The sequence below is a fragment of the Gossypium hirsutum genome, chromosome A09 (genome assembly GCF_007990345.1).
Source record: "Gossypium hirsutum isolate 1008001.06 chromosome A09, Gossypium_hirsutum_v2.1, whole genome shotgun sequence".
NCBI lineage: Eukaryota > Viridiplantae > Streptophyta > Magnoliopsida > Malvales > Malvaceae > Gossypium > Gossypium hirsutum.
The window spans coordinates 69,496,497-69,510,456 of record NC_053432.1 but is presented as its reverse complement, the minus strand read 5'-3'; the positions used below and the strand labels follow the sequence as shown (position 1 = coordinate 69,510,456).

At 30.3% G+C, this 13,960-nt stretch overlaps 1 protein-coding gene across 4 annotated transcripts; it reads right to left on the bottom strand.

Annotated features, from left to right (window-relative positions):
* Positions 1–354: 354 nt before the first annotated feature.
* Positions 355–3,590, bottom strand: LOC107889358 (gibberellin-regulated protein 9). Of its 4 annotated transcripts, XM_016813748.2 has the most exons (6): positions 3,388–3,582; positions 2,742–2,780; positions 1,564–1,602; positions 1,437–1,487; positions 1,110–1,164; positions 355–764 (listed from the first exon to the last, which is right to left on the bottom strand). In XM_016813748.2, the coding sequence occupies exons 2-6, from the start codon at positions 2,775–2,777 to the stop codon at positions 583–585; spliced, it is 363 nt and encodes a 120-aa protein (XP_016669237.1). In that variant the 5' UTR covers positions 2,778–2,780; positions 3,388–3,582; the 3' UTR covers positions 355–582. The 4 variants fall into 4 exon arrangements, with proteins under 4 accessions (XP_016669237.1, XP_016669235.1, XP_016669238.1 ...); XM_016813746.2 differs by having other exon boundaries at positions 2,742–3,590; XM_016813749.2 differs by lacking the exon at positions 1,110–1,164 and having other exon boundaries at positions 3,388–3,584.
* Between the last annotated feature and the right edge of the window lie 10,370 nt (positions 3,591–13,960).

Here is a 13,960-nt window from a genome sequence, read left to right as displayed (position 1 = left end):
TTTATTGTTATTATTTGGAAAATAAGTTGTGAAAAAATATAAAGACAATTATGAAAACAAATGAGTGAGGGAGTAACGACAATTATGAAAACAAATGAGTGAGGGAGTAATGACTTCTCAATTGTGCTTTGCTTTATCTTTGCTCTTCTTAGCTGGCAGCGAACACCATCCATGAATCTCCTATTTCGCTCTGCATCCCCTGTTATTTTTTTCTAGATTTATATCATATGCCTCGCACTCAACTCTATCTTTACTACATTATTATGGAAGATGTCGGAGTAAAAGAACACATGTAAAGCAAGTGTTGAACAAAGAAAGATAGTTGCATGTCAAACAACTGTACACTATGCAAAATAATGCTCTCAACTCAGCCCACTTTTTATTTATAACAGCCAACCCAACATGTATGATAAAACTTGCATGCATGGTCTTCCCCTTCAACAAACAACCCACTTAGCCACCATGCCCCATTCCAAAACATCATAACAGTTGTCAACCTCTTTTACCTTTTGGGATAGTTTTATTATGCCCTAACTAAAACATATGTTACTCTTAGAGTCTAGAAACTCCACAGGTTAGAAATCAGGGGCACTTGAGCTTATTCCCATGGGTTTTGAGTTTGGCATAGCAGGGGCAGGCACTCTTGTGGCCGTAAGTACCCGGAGGAACGCAGTGGCATTTCTTACAGCATGTTTTGCATGCTCTCTCACAAACCTTCTTCCTCGATGCCTTCCTGCACCGCCTGGAGCATGCATATTTGCAATCTGAACATTTATATTTAACTACTTTAATTAGTAATTAATGCAAAAAATAATATGATAAGTACGACACTAAATATAAATAATATTATTAAACAACAGTACACTTTTTGATAAATAAAACACAATGCTTAAAATATGTGATTGTTGAGTGTTGAGTTCAATTCTTAGTATTTTTTTCTTACCCCAAATTCAAGTATAAATATGAAATATTAGTAGTATTTAGAATTTCAACATATTTAGTAATTTTAAATATGTTTATAAACAGAAATTTACCCTAATTGCAATCAATTCGAAGTTCTTGGTTAGAGAAATAAGGCTTGGTTTCATGGTAAAGAATATAACACATACTGATTTTCTTGTGATACTTTTTAGTAAGAGCCACTGTATCACTTCCTTCATTCATCTGAATTAAAACAAAATGTAAAATAAAAATAAAAATAAAAATAAAATTGGGTTAGCTAGTGCATACTGGAGGAAAAGGAAGACCCAAAAAAAAAAAAAGAAGAAGAAGAAGAAAAATTCAGCATTGCACAAACCATTCATATAAATGTGAAAAGAAATGGACTAGAAAATTGTCAATTTTTTCTTCTTAAACGCATTAGTGTTGCATTTTCTTTTCCTTGCAATTAAACACTCCTATCAGTGAGCTAAATAAGTAGAGAAGAGGAGACTCACATTTGGCAGAGAGTTAGCATTATTGCTAAATGCAGAAGCGTGCAGCAAAGCCTGACACGGAAGAAGTAGACTGAGTGAGCAAATTTCAGTGGAAAAGGTTTATCCCCTTACCAAGTGAAGTTTTTACCTGTATAAGGAGGATGGCAACTAGAAGGAGGAAGAAGAGCTTCATTTTTGTATATCAATGGCGGAATGACAAGGTTATTGATGAAAGACAGATAATACAAGCGTTAGATATATATATGAAAATATTTGTGTGTTTAGAGAATCACGTGTCAAGACTAGTGGGAAAACAATCACAAGCATTGAGTTGGGAGCAGTGGAAAGAAAATGTCTGTTTATGGAGGTTGCTTCTGCTTTTTGATGGGGTGTGTTGGATTTGTAAGGGACAACATCAAATACAGCTGTTTGATACATTGGCAGATGCATGTATATCATATCATATCTAACTATAAGCAGACAAATGAAACAGAGAGGTATGACAAAGATGGAAGGTAGCTGCCTATATCTGCCTTTCCCGACCACTGCTAGGGTCGTCCTGTTCACATGATTTTATTTCCTTTATCTCTCCAATTAATTCATAAGCATACCACGTTACGAGAAATAAATATATATTTTTTATTTGATGAAAACTAACACTTTCAAGTTAAATATAAATGTTTTTGGAATCACACGAATGGTGTGTTGGGTTTATATTAAATAAATTATTAATAAATTTATAAAAATAAAAAAATTTATATAATTAATTTTTTTTAAATCGAAACAGTGCAATCCAATAATCTAGTTTCGTTCTCAAAACACCGATTAAAGTTTAAACTTATTATTTATTTGAATATATATATTAAAAACATTGAAGTATTTTAATAAGTTAGATCTTCATTAAAAATAAAATTATGCTTTTATTTTTGAAGTCTTTATTTGATGCACTCATATACCTTAATAAATCGGATGATTGATTTTATTAAAACTTTTTAAAATATAATTTATACCATTATATAATAAAATAAATATATAAAAGAAAGTTCTTAACCTAATAAGTGTCGGGATTATTTATCTTACAGAAAAATGGTTAAATATCAATTTCACTTCTATTTATGCTTAATTTTTATATTTTAATTTCTCTTTTATAATTTTACAATCTTATCTATTAGTCCAAATAGTTATATGGTTAATTTTTCGATTAAAATGTTTTGTAGTTGTAGAAGGCCCAAATTGCCCGGCCCAATTTTAACCTAAACCAAACTAACCCTAGCCCAAACAAAATCAAAAAAAAAAAAAAACTAGCCCTGTGTTCAGCCTTTGTACCTGCTGCCACCACCTAACCCCATCCCATCGTCCCATCACCTGCAAAACAACAACAGAGAACCAAAACAAACGCAAACAGTAGCAAACAAAAAAAAAAGAAACAAAGAAGAAAAAACAAAAAGGGGCAGAAAAGAAGCAAGAGAACAAGGAAATAGATAATAGCAAATCCATGGTATTTCGGCTATAAAGCCTAAAATTCCGGATTTTTTTGGGTACAAAAACAACAATATTGTAAAAGGGGAGGAGAGATTTTTTGGGAGGAGAAAAATAGAAACAAGAAAAGGGATAAAAAAAAGTGTAATCTCTCTGAAGATTTTTCTTTAAAAAAAAAGAGACAAAATAAACACATACTGAATAGCAAAAAAGAAATTAAAAAAGTCGTTGAAAGGTGATTTCACTTTTTTTTTCTCCTTCATTTTCGATCTGCTTGTGATTTTTTATCATAGAAAACGAAAAGCGTGTTTTGAAACAACACCGATGAAAGCCCACACGTCTAGGAAACATGGAGATTCGGGCTAGGATTGTTTTCTTTATTATTATTTTTATTTTCATCAGATTTTGCTTTGTTTTTTGGTAGAATAGCATAAGATTTTAAGTTTTTCCTTTAAAAAAAAAGAAGAAAAAAAGGGAGAAGGAGTGCGCTTACCCGATCTCCGTGGGCGTGTCCTCCGTTGACAAGGTCCGATCGCCATTGATGCACAGTCGGCCATCAAATAAATGATGGTTTAGGCAGTTGCATGTTGAATCAAACACTAGGGGGAGGGGTTAAAGCTTCTGTTTTTAAAAATAAAAATGAAAGGTTGCTGAGTTTTGAAAAGGAAATGAATGGGAATTAAACTTTAGCATTAGACTTGGAAATGATGGAGTTTAAAGGAGGGGACTCACGCGTGTTGACCCAATCCAAAACATTGGGTCCGCATTCTTTTGTTTCGAATGGGTTAATGGCGCATTTGGTCCTCCTCTTTCGCGCCAATTTTCAATCGGTTTTTGTTTGTGCTTTGTTTATTTTTTAAATGTTCCCTAATATTTGTATGTTCTTACATTTTAGCCCACGGTGTACTGCTGCGTTTTAGGCTCTGAGATATTCCCAATTCTAGTCCTCATACGATCGTGTGCATCATATATTGGCCTCATAAACTATTTCATTCTTAAATTATTCTTATTATTTTTAATTTGATTTCAATTAGTTTCCTTTTTCTTCATTTCATACTTCTTTAATCTATGTTCACCATCATACGTCATTTGATTACTCATTTTGGAGTAGTTATATTTTCATGTTCTGTACATTATTTTATGTAGTTTCTTTTTATACATTATCATATACATATATATTATAATAAGGCTAATGTCACTTCATTTGTATAATGTTTTCTTTTGTATTCTAACCATGTGTTTTAGCATAAATTTTTGCTACAATAATATGTTTTGTATATATATATTTTGCATAAAATTATTTTTTCTGCTTGCTTATATTAGTATACATATTTGGTTTATATATTATTAAACCTATACACATTATCATTTCTATATAAATTTGCATGTACTCTCTTTTAAATTTATATGTATATATATTGATACACTTATTACTTTAATAGATTTTTTTATTTAAAATACTTTTTGCTTTATGATTTATTAAATCTTCTCTTTATATATATATGAAATTATTTTTAGAAACTTCATCTTTGTAATTTTAAAAATTATTATTTTTGAGTATTTCTCGATATTATGTTTATGTTTTAATATAGTCTCTTATTTAAATATTTTTTAATAAAAGGGTGTGTATATAATTTTTAGATTAACAATATATGTATATATTATTAATTTCATGATCGTTTTTTTTACAATAGATTTACATGTACAAATGTCTTTTAAATCTATTTTGTGTATACATATTTTTTAGTTATCGTGATAATTACCCCTTTTTATATAAAATCTTTATTGTAAAGTTTTCATCATATTGTTTTAAATTTTGTATAATACTTCATTTAAATATTCTTATATATTATTATGCATATGCAGTTCATGGTAAAATTAGTTTTATTATATATGTAATATTAATTCTATGTTACTTTACATGTATGATTTCTTTTCAATCTATTTTCATATATACTTTAAAACCTTATGTATATAACATATATTTCATCATACCTTTTTGTTATTTGAAAACCTTCCATGGTGTATATATTACTTAAATCATTTCCCCTTTTATTATATGTATATGGTCATCTTTAAATAGACATTTTATAATAAAAAAATACTTTGTATATATGAGTGTGTTTTTTTTAGTCTATAATTTGTAATAAAATTAATTTAATCTTATGTGCATATTTAGTCCCATGCCAATTTATTTTACAAATTCTCTCAAATTTATTTATATATATTATTTTGTGTATATAAGTTTTTCTTTTAGAACATATTTTATTATATATTGTTTTGATTTTAAGTCTCACATTTAAATACCATTTTTGTGTGTATATACATTTGTCAACTTTGAATATATACGTCATCTTTAAAACGTTTGCATCCATTTTATAATTTGTTATAAAATTAATTTAAGCTTGTAGGTATTTCTATGTTTTTACACATAATTGTTTTTTTTTTAAAAGTTACTTATGTACATGTATTGTAAATCTATTATGTGTCTAAAATTACATTTTCTATACATTTTTACAATCCTTTCATATTTTGTATGCAATTTCGAAATTTTCTACATGTATATATTGTCATTTTTAAACCAATATGTTTTAATGTTTGATATATTGCTCGATCAAAAATCCATTTCACTTCACATATTTTAACAAACAAGTATATATCTTTAATTTTCTTAATTCATCCATTCATGTATTATACATTGTGTGTTTATTATTTCAAGCTAGTTGGGTACTATGGATCATATCATATTAGGTTTTATATATCATTGTGGCATACTTTCATGTATTGTTTTATTTCGTTTTGTACGATGCGTTGTCATTATAATTGTGTTTTGATATTGTTATGTCAATTAGTATCCCATGCATGCTTTTGATCGGATTATATGTTTTAGGTTAGTTATACTTAAATTTTAGTTCGTTAAGCATTATGTCTCGTATGTACGTATTACCCCATTCGTCATTTTCCATTTGATTTTTGAAATGTGGTTTTATAAAATACAAATTCTTAAGGCCGACTCCTTTTTTTTATCTCAAGTCAAATTGATACTTTTAAGCTGGTTTTATAAGTATCCATTTAAAAATTCTTTAAATTGAAGACGAGATTTGATATTTGGCAATTCGTGGAATAGTACCCTAACGTGTTGGGTTGCAATTTCGCGTTTGCTCAAAATAATCGAATGTCCCTTCAAGATTTTACTCATGCCTTTTAAAAATTCTTTAAAACGAAAGAAATATTTGGCGTTTGACAATTCGAGAATCATGCCCTATTGTGTTGAATTGTGATCTCTCGCTTGCTCAAAACAATTGAATAGTCATTTATATTCTCACTCATGTTTATTAAAACTACTTTAAAACGAAGATGATGTTCAATGTTTGGCGATTTGAGAATCGAGCCCTGTCGTGTTGGGTTGCGCTTTTTCATTTGTCCAAAATAATCGAACATCTCTTTGGAATTTCACACGTATTTTCTAAGGTAAGGCAATGGTCAATGTTTGGAAATTCGAGGAATCGTACCCTACTGTGCTGGGTCTTGATTTTTCGTTGGACTAAATAGTTGGGCATCCTTTTGTGATTCTTGAATTATAAACTTTCGGACGTCGAAACAAGAAAGTTTTGGCGATCAACTCGGGTTATTCAACTTTTATTAAAAAACCACATTTCAAAAAAAAAACTTTTTAATTTTAGACATAAGGACAATATTTAATCGATTCGGTACCAATTTTGGGCGTAGTGAGGGTGCTAATCCTTCCTCATGCGTAACCGACTCCCGAACCTGTTTTCTCAAAAGTTCGTAGACCAAAATCATTGTTTTAATAAACCAATAATGTTTTATTAAACTAATCTCATTTTTAGGTGATCCGATCACACCAAAACAAAATATCGGTGGCGACTCCATGCATTTGTTTTTCAAAAGTCGATTACCCCCTTTCTTTTAAAATTTTAAAATTTTTAAATCAAGGGATGGTTTCGACAGTAGTTATTATAATTTTCCTTACATTTTTTTCTACAGATCAAAATTTAATTTTGCTCCCCATACTATGTTGAAGCTTGAGAGTTATTCTATATATTTCAATTTTTGACATAATTTAATCTCTATACTTTTATAATGTCATAATTAATCTAAATAGTTAATATTCTTAACTATTTTAATTAAAATACTAACGCCAATTTTTCTTAAGACGCAATTCTAAACAAAATATTTTATAATGACGAATTCAAATGGGTGTTTTAAAGAGAAGAAAAAATTCACACCAATATTTTTAACGTAACACCTGAGTGAGTCTGAATCTTTTAATCTGGAAAACAGTAGAGATTAAATTCCTAAAAATAAAGAGACAAAATTTTAAATATACAAAGTGTATAAAAATTTAAAACATATTTTAATCTTTAATTTTTTTACATTATAATTTAATATAAATAACTAGTTAAGCGGGATATATAAAATGAAAGCAAACTACTTATATAATAAAAGTTGGTCTTAGATAGGAAACTCAATATATAAGTCATAAAATTTTGACAGGTAAGACATGGCATAAGCCATGATTTGAAGGGTTATTTTAGATATAATAGTTCAATATTTAGAACAAATTGATTTTTAATATAAGGTTTTAAGTTTGTTAGGATATTTAGTTATAATATTGTTGGTAGTTACGCTTTTAATCATTTTTTTATAAAATATATTTATTTTTTGTACGTGTTATTTCAAATCATTCTATTTTAACATTTATGATTTATGATTTATGTTTGAATGATTCATGGTTGAGTTTAATTTTACCTTGTTTAAATTCGATGCCTGAAGTAATAGCACTTGGCATTGGTCGTAAGTGTTGATTCTGGCATTGTTTTAATTTATTTTTAAGTATTGATTTAGAGCCTTCCACTAAACATATCTATTGGATTTTCTAGTATTGATATTTGCTTGCAATAGAATGTTCATCAGTGACACATCTCTATATGTTCGATGGTGCCTACTGAAAGGCGAGAATGATGACTATTATCATGTCATCTTATGAAAAAGCTGGGAGATCAATTCTTACTGGATGGGAACATCCATTCATTGAACTTGATGGAGTCAAGATACCAAAGTCTGACTTGACTTGGACCACTGAGGAGGAAAATCTTGTCAATGCTAACTCTAAAGCTCTCTATGTTATTTTCTGTTAAGTGGATTTTCAAAAGTTCAAGAGAATCTCTAAATGTACAGTTGTTAAGGAAGCCTAGGATATTCTTGAAACAACTCATGAAGGCATGAATACGGTGAACTAACTTAAGCTGTAGATGTTCACAACCAATTTTGAAACCTTAAAGATGCAAGAGAATGAGAGAATTGGAGAATTCTATACTAAAATTTGTGCCTTCGCCCTTAGAGATGAATATCAAATTTAAAGCTATTCAGAAATGCTATTCAATCACTGCCTAAAAGATCTAGCGTCAAATTTACAACTATCAATGAAGCTAAAAACATTGATACTATGTGTATTGGTTGAATCTCTACAAACCTTTGGGACCAATTTGGATGAAACAAAAAGAAACATGAGAAGAGAGCATTGCATAACAAGTGGCTGAAGCAGTGCCCACTGATCATAGCATTTCTATAGAAGAGTTATAAGGACATATAGCTTTATTGGCTTAGAACTTCAACAAGGCTTTGAAAAATTGAATTAAAAGAAGTCAAAGGTTCAAAAAGTTTAGGAATGCTCAACAAGGAAGATTCAAAGGAGTTTTCATCAATGAGGAAACTGTCAAAGAAAAGAAGAAAAGGATTCAGTGCCATTAATGTCATGATTTTAGCTACATTCAAGCAAAGTTTGCAAACAACTTAAAAAAGAAAAAGAAAATCCTCGTGTGTCACTTGGAGTGATAAGGACTCCACTAGCAATTTAGAGTTTGATGAAGAACACCTGACTAACTATGTTGCTTTTACTTTTAAGGTGAACATGGTTGGGTATAAAGTGACACTGAGGAGGTATTATACTTGACGAGTGGAAAATAGTTTTTAATGTAAACTCTGGAAGAAATAACAATTAATATACAAGGTAAAAGATATAGTAGGAAAGTTTGGGACAGTCAAGTAACAAACTAAGGACATACCATCAAATACATGTGCAAATATCATTAATTTATGATCATCACAATATTACACACAAAACAATAAAAAAAAACTTCTAGTTTAGCAAAAGAAAAAGAAAAATCATCAGCACGAGTAACTAATCAACTAGCAATGTTAAGGCAAACTCTTAATCCTCTTCAGCATTAGGGACATTGATGACATCACGAACTAACTAAAATACGACAACGGCAAGCACACCTATCGAATGGTAGTATAACTATGGTGAGTCGGGAATATCGTATCCACGAGGACTAAAAGTACTAGTAGTTACTATCTTTTTATTATCTAGCCGAATAAATTGAAGGGATGTATTTTAACCTAATTACTAAGACGAACAGAGAATAAAGTAAGAAAATATTTGAAGAAAACTGATGAGAGAGACAATACCCAGGAAAGAATCCACCTAGACTTCACTTATTATTCTAAATCTTAATTAACGATTTATTCACTTGTCTTGATCCGTAGAAATTCCTAACTTATGTTATTATCTTTTTCAAGAATAAAAACAACTGACTCTAGGTTGATTAATTGAAATATCTTTCTAATTAAAACCCCTATTGTCACATTAACTCGATTTATGGATTCTCCTATTAGATTTGACTCTAATCTGGTAGATTTATGTCGTCCTATTTCTAAGATTGCATGCAACTCCATTCGATTATGCCAGATCTACTCTTAAACAGGAACTTTTGCTCCACTGAATAAGCACATCAATCATGAATTAATTATCCTGAAAACATTAAAATATGAAATAAGAACAAATAATTGAGATAAAAACAAATGTCTATCATATCATTCAGAAAAATCAAATAATAAGATCCGTCTTAGGTTTCATCCTCCCTAGGTATCTAGGGAATTTAGTTCATACTTTGGAAGAAAAACATCTCAAAATTAGGAAAACAACAAAATATAAAGAAACCCAAAAATTTCGAGAGAAATTGAATGGAGATCTTCAGTTTTGAAGGAGATCTTGTTGATGACGTCATGAACTAACTAAAATACAACAAAGGCAAGCGCACCTATCGAATGGTAGTATAGCTACAGGAGTCGGGAATATAATATCCACGAGGACTAAGAGTGCTAGTAATTACTATCTTTTTATTATCTAGCCTATAAATTGAAGGGTTGTTTTTAATCTAAAATTAAACTAAACTAATTACTAAGCGAACAGAAAGCGAATTGGGAAAATAATCGAAGAAAACTTATGAGAGAGACAGTGTCTAGGAAAGAATCTACCTAGACTTCACTTATTATTCTAAATCTAAATTAAATGATTTATTCATTTGACTTGATCTGTAGAAATCCCTAAAATCTGTTTCGAGAGTAAAAATGATTGACTTTAGATTGATTAATTAAACATCTCTTTCTAATTAAAACCCCTATCATCGTATTAACTCGATCTATGGATTCCCCTATTAGATTTGACTCTAATTCGGTAGATTTATATCGTCCTATTTCCAGGATTGCATGCAACCCCACTCAATTATGCCAGATCTACTCTTAGACAAGGATTTTTGCTCCACTGAATAAGCACATCAATCATGAATTAAAATCCTGAAAACACTAAACATGAAGGTAAGTAAACATAATTGAGATCAAGAACAAATATTTATCATGTAATTTAGAAAAATAAAATAATAAGATCTATCATAGGTTTCATCTTCCCTAGGTATTTAGGGAATTTAGTTCATACTTGGAAAGGAAAACATTTCAAAAATAGGAAAACAACAAAACATAAAGAAACCCAAAAACTTCTAAAGAAACTGAATAGAGATCTTCAGTCTTGAAGGAGATCCTGCTTTTGAGTTGAGTCCGTCGGCGTTCTTCGAGTAATTTCAGCGTTCTACTCTGCGTGTCCCCTTTAGGTCCTCTTCTAGTGTGTATTTATAGACTTTAGAATGCTCAAAAACTCTAAAAATTGAGTTTTTTCGCGTAACAAGGAAGCAGGGTGCAAAATCGACATGGACTGGCACACGGGCGTGTGGCTAGCCTGTGTGGCTCACATGGGCGTGTGGGCAACCCGTGTGGAAATGCCCAGGCCGTGTGGATCCTGAAACAGCTCTTTTTGCCCGATTTTGGTTCATTTTTTGCTTCTTTCGCTCCCCTATGCTCACCCAAGTATAGAAACATGAATTTAAAAGATTAGAAGCATCAAATTCACTAATTCATATAATAAATCATCCAAAAACGTAATCATGAATTAGATTAAAAACATGTTACTTTTATGGCTTATCAAATATCCCCACACTTAAGCATTTGCTTGTCCTCAAGCAAAATCCTCAACTCACAATTAAAATTAATCTTTCTCAACTTGTAATTCTCATCAATAATGTTTTGTCATAATTCACAAATAATCACACATTGATAATTCAACTGAAAGAGCCCTAAAGATTCAAACAATCCAAGTTACACATTTTTTAAGACATGAAAATATAAGTATCTCCCATTATCTAAGTAATTTACCTTTAATTCAAAATCGATAAGATTTTACATCCTCACTAAAGATTCCCTCAAATTACTCAAAGTGTTTAAGGTTCAAAAATTAAGCACCCAAAAGTCAATTATGAAAAGTCATTACCATAGGCTTGCATAAAAATCAAATCTCCACCACTATAAAATGATATGATACACAAATCAAAAAGTCTTTAAAGGGTTGTAACAGGGCTTAGGTTAAAGGTGTAGATAAAGGCTGAAAAAGAAGGTTAGAATCGAGATCGAATTGATAAATTACCTAACTAGAAAAATAAACTAATACTGAATAATTACATCAATCGAAATTATTAAAGAAAAACACAAGCTTCTTCTTAGAATATGAAATTAACTACTTAACCTCAAAAATATAGAACTAGTAATAATCAACATAAATGCATTTTTTTTCACTTTTTTTCATTTTTTTTAGAACAATGGATAATAAGAGAAAATTTAACAATTGAAACAAAAGAATATAGTTAAGCAACTAACCAAATCAAATCTTGACAAAAAAGGAGTCAATAAAACGGGAAATAATTCTCAATAAATCAAAAATGAGTTATGGGTTAATATTAATGGGTAAATCAAGAAGCGGTTTGTTAGGCTTAAAGGGGGTTCACTAAGGGGTAATTATGAAGGTAAGCTTATGGGATAAGTGGGTTAAAACCTAGGTGCCTTTATCATCTCAGTATATCAAATCAAAGGTGTGGTCTTGACATGTATAATCGAAGCAAGTTCTAGAATAATCAATCAGTATTCACACACTCATAACCAACAATAGAGTGAGCAAGAAAAGTGTATGCTCTAAAGGCTCAAAATCTCACAAAAATTATGGTTTTTGATGTTAATCTTGCAAATCTCAAACTTCAAGGTAATACTTCAATTTAAGGAAACAACCTAAAATTTTTAATTCTGAAAATAAACTTATCATGTTTGATTCACTAGTGTCTTAAAGTTTAAACAATCAATGCACAATTACTTATGAATTTAATCTAAAACACATCAATGATAATCATAAATCAATAAGAATTCATTCTAATAGTAATGTGAGAAAATTATTTAAACACAAGACATAATTCAGGAATTTTCTAATAATTTTATAGATAACCTCCCCACATTTAAGATGTATATTGTCCTCAATGTACAAACATATATAATCACAGTATAAACAGAATATCATAAGAGAGGGAGAAAACTGAAACTGCTCTGAATATTGGATAAAATCTTCAGAATAGTAAAAAGCGGAATTGCAGTCAAATCTAAATGTAACTCATGATTCCAAGCAAACTAACAAGAAAATAAACACAAATAATAAAGAAGATTAAGGGGTTATAACTCGATTAGAAACAACCATAAATATTTCAAAAGATAATAATGAAAATAAGTTAAAGAAAATAAAATAAAAATAAATAAAACAACTAAAAATAAAATTAAAAAGGAAGATTAAAAAATAATAATAATCTCAATGATATCAATAAACTTAAAGGTAATTGTAATGATTATAGCAAAAAAATACGAAAAAAATAGAAATAAAAATAAAAATAGCAAAATAAAAATAAAAAAATATATAAAAAATTAAAAATATAAGTATAAGAATTAATTAATTAATTAGTAAAATAAAAAATTATAACAATTAATAATAAATAAAATAAAATTTGGGTGATTAACCCAGTTTTCACATAGCCATGGACATGCCCGTGTGTCCAGGCCGTGTAGGTCACACAGCCAAGTGCCAGACCATGTGTGTTTTCCTTCGTTTCTCCCATGCCCATATGAGATCCCACATGCCGCTGTGGCTAGGCCGTGTGGGTTGCACGGCCATGTGCCTTACCTGTGTAACTCTCTAACTTTGAAAAAAAACTTAGCTCCAGGTTTCACACGGCCTAGGACACTCCCGTGTGTCCAGGTCGTATGGGTCACATGGCCATGTCATTAGGCCGTGTGTGTTTTCCTTTGCTTCTCCTACACCCGTGTGAGATCCTACATGCCCGTGTGGCCATGCTGTGTGCTCCATACACCCGTGTGTCCAGGCCATGTGGATAAAAAATACACATTTTTTTTAGATTTTGAAAATTAAATAATTTTAAAAAAAATCATGAAATAACGTTAAGAAAATTAGTAGTGTTAATTAACACTCGGGTTGCCTCCCAAGAAGCTCTTATTTAAAGTCTAAACTTGACTTACCTCGTATTTGCACGGTTACGGTGGTTCATGAAGTCGAAACTATTCTTTCTCATTGTCAATTCTATTATCAAAATAAGGTTTTACCCGAGTAATATTTACCTTAAAAGTGACAAATTTAAAATGATTTACCTCGACTGTACCATATGGGAAAATATTCAGTAGTGTAAAAGGAGTTGCTCCGTTTGCATTACGCTCTGAAGTGGCGATTCGAGCGTCCGTTTTATCCAACAATACCTGATCGCCAATCTTAAATAGGCTCGTCCCATCCCTAAGCTCGTCATGAAGTCGCTTTGGTTCATCGTGTA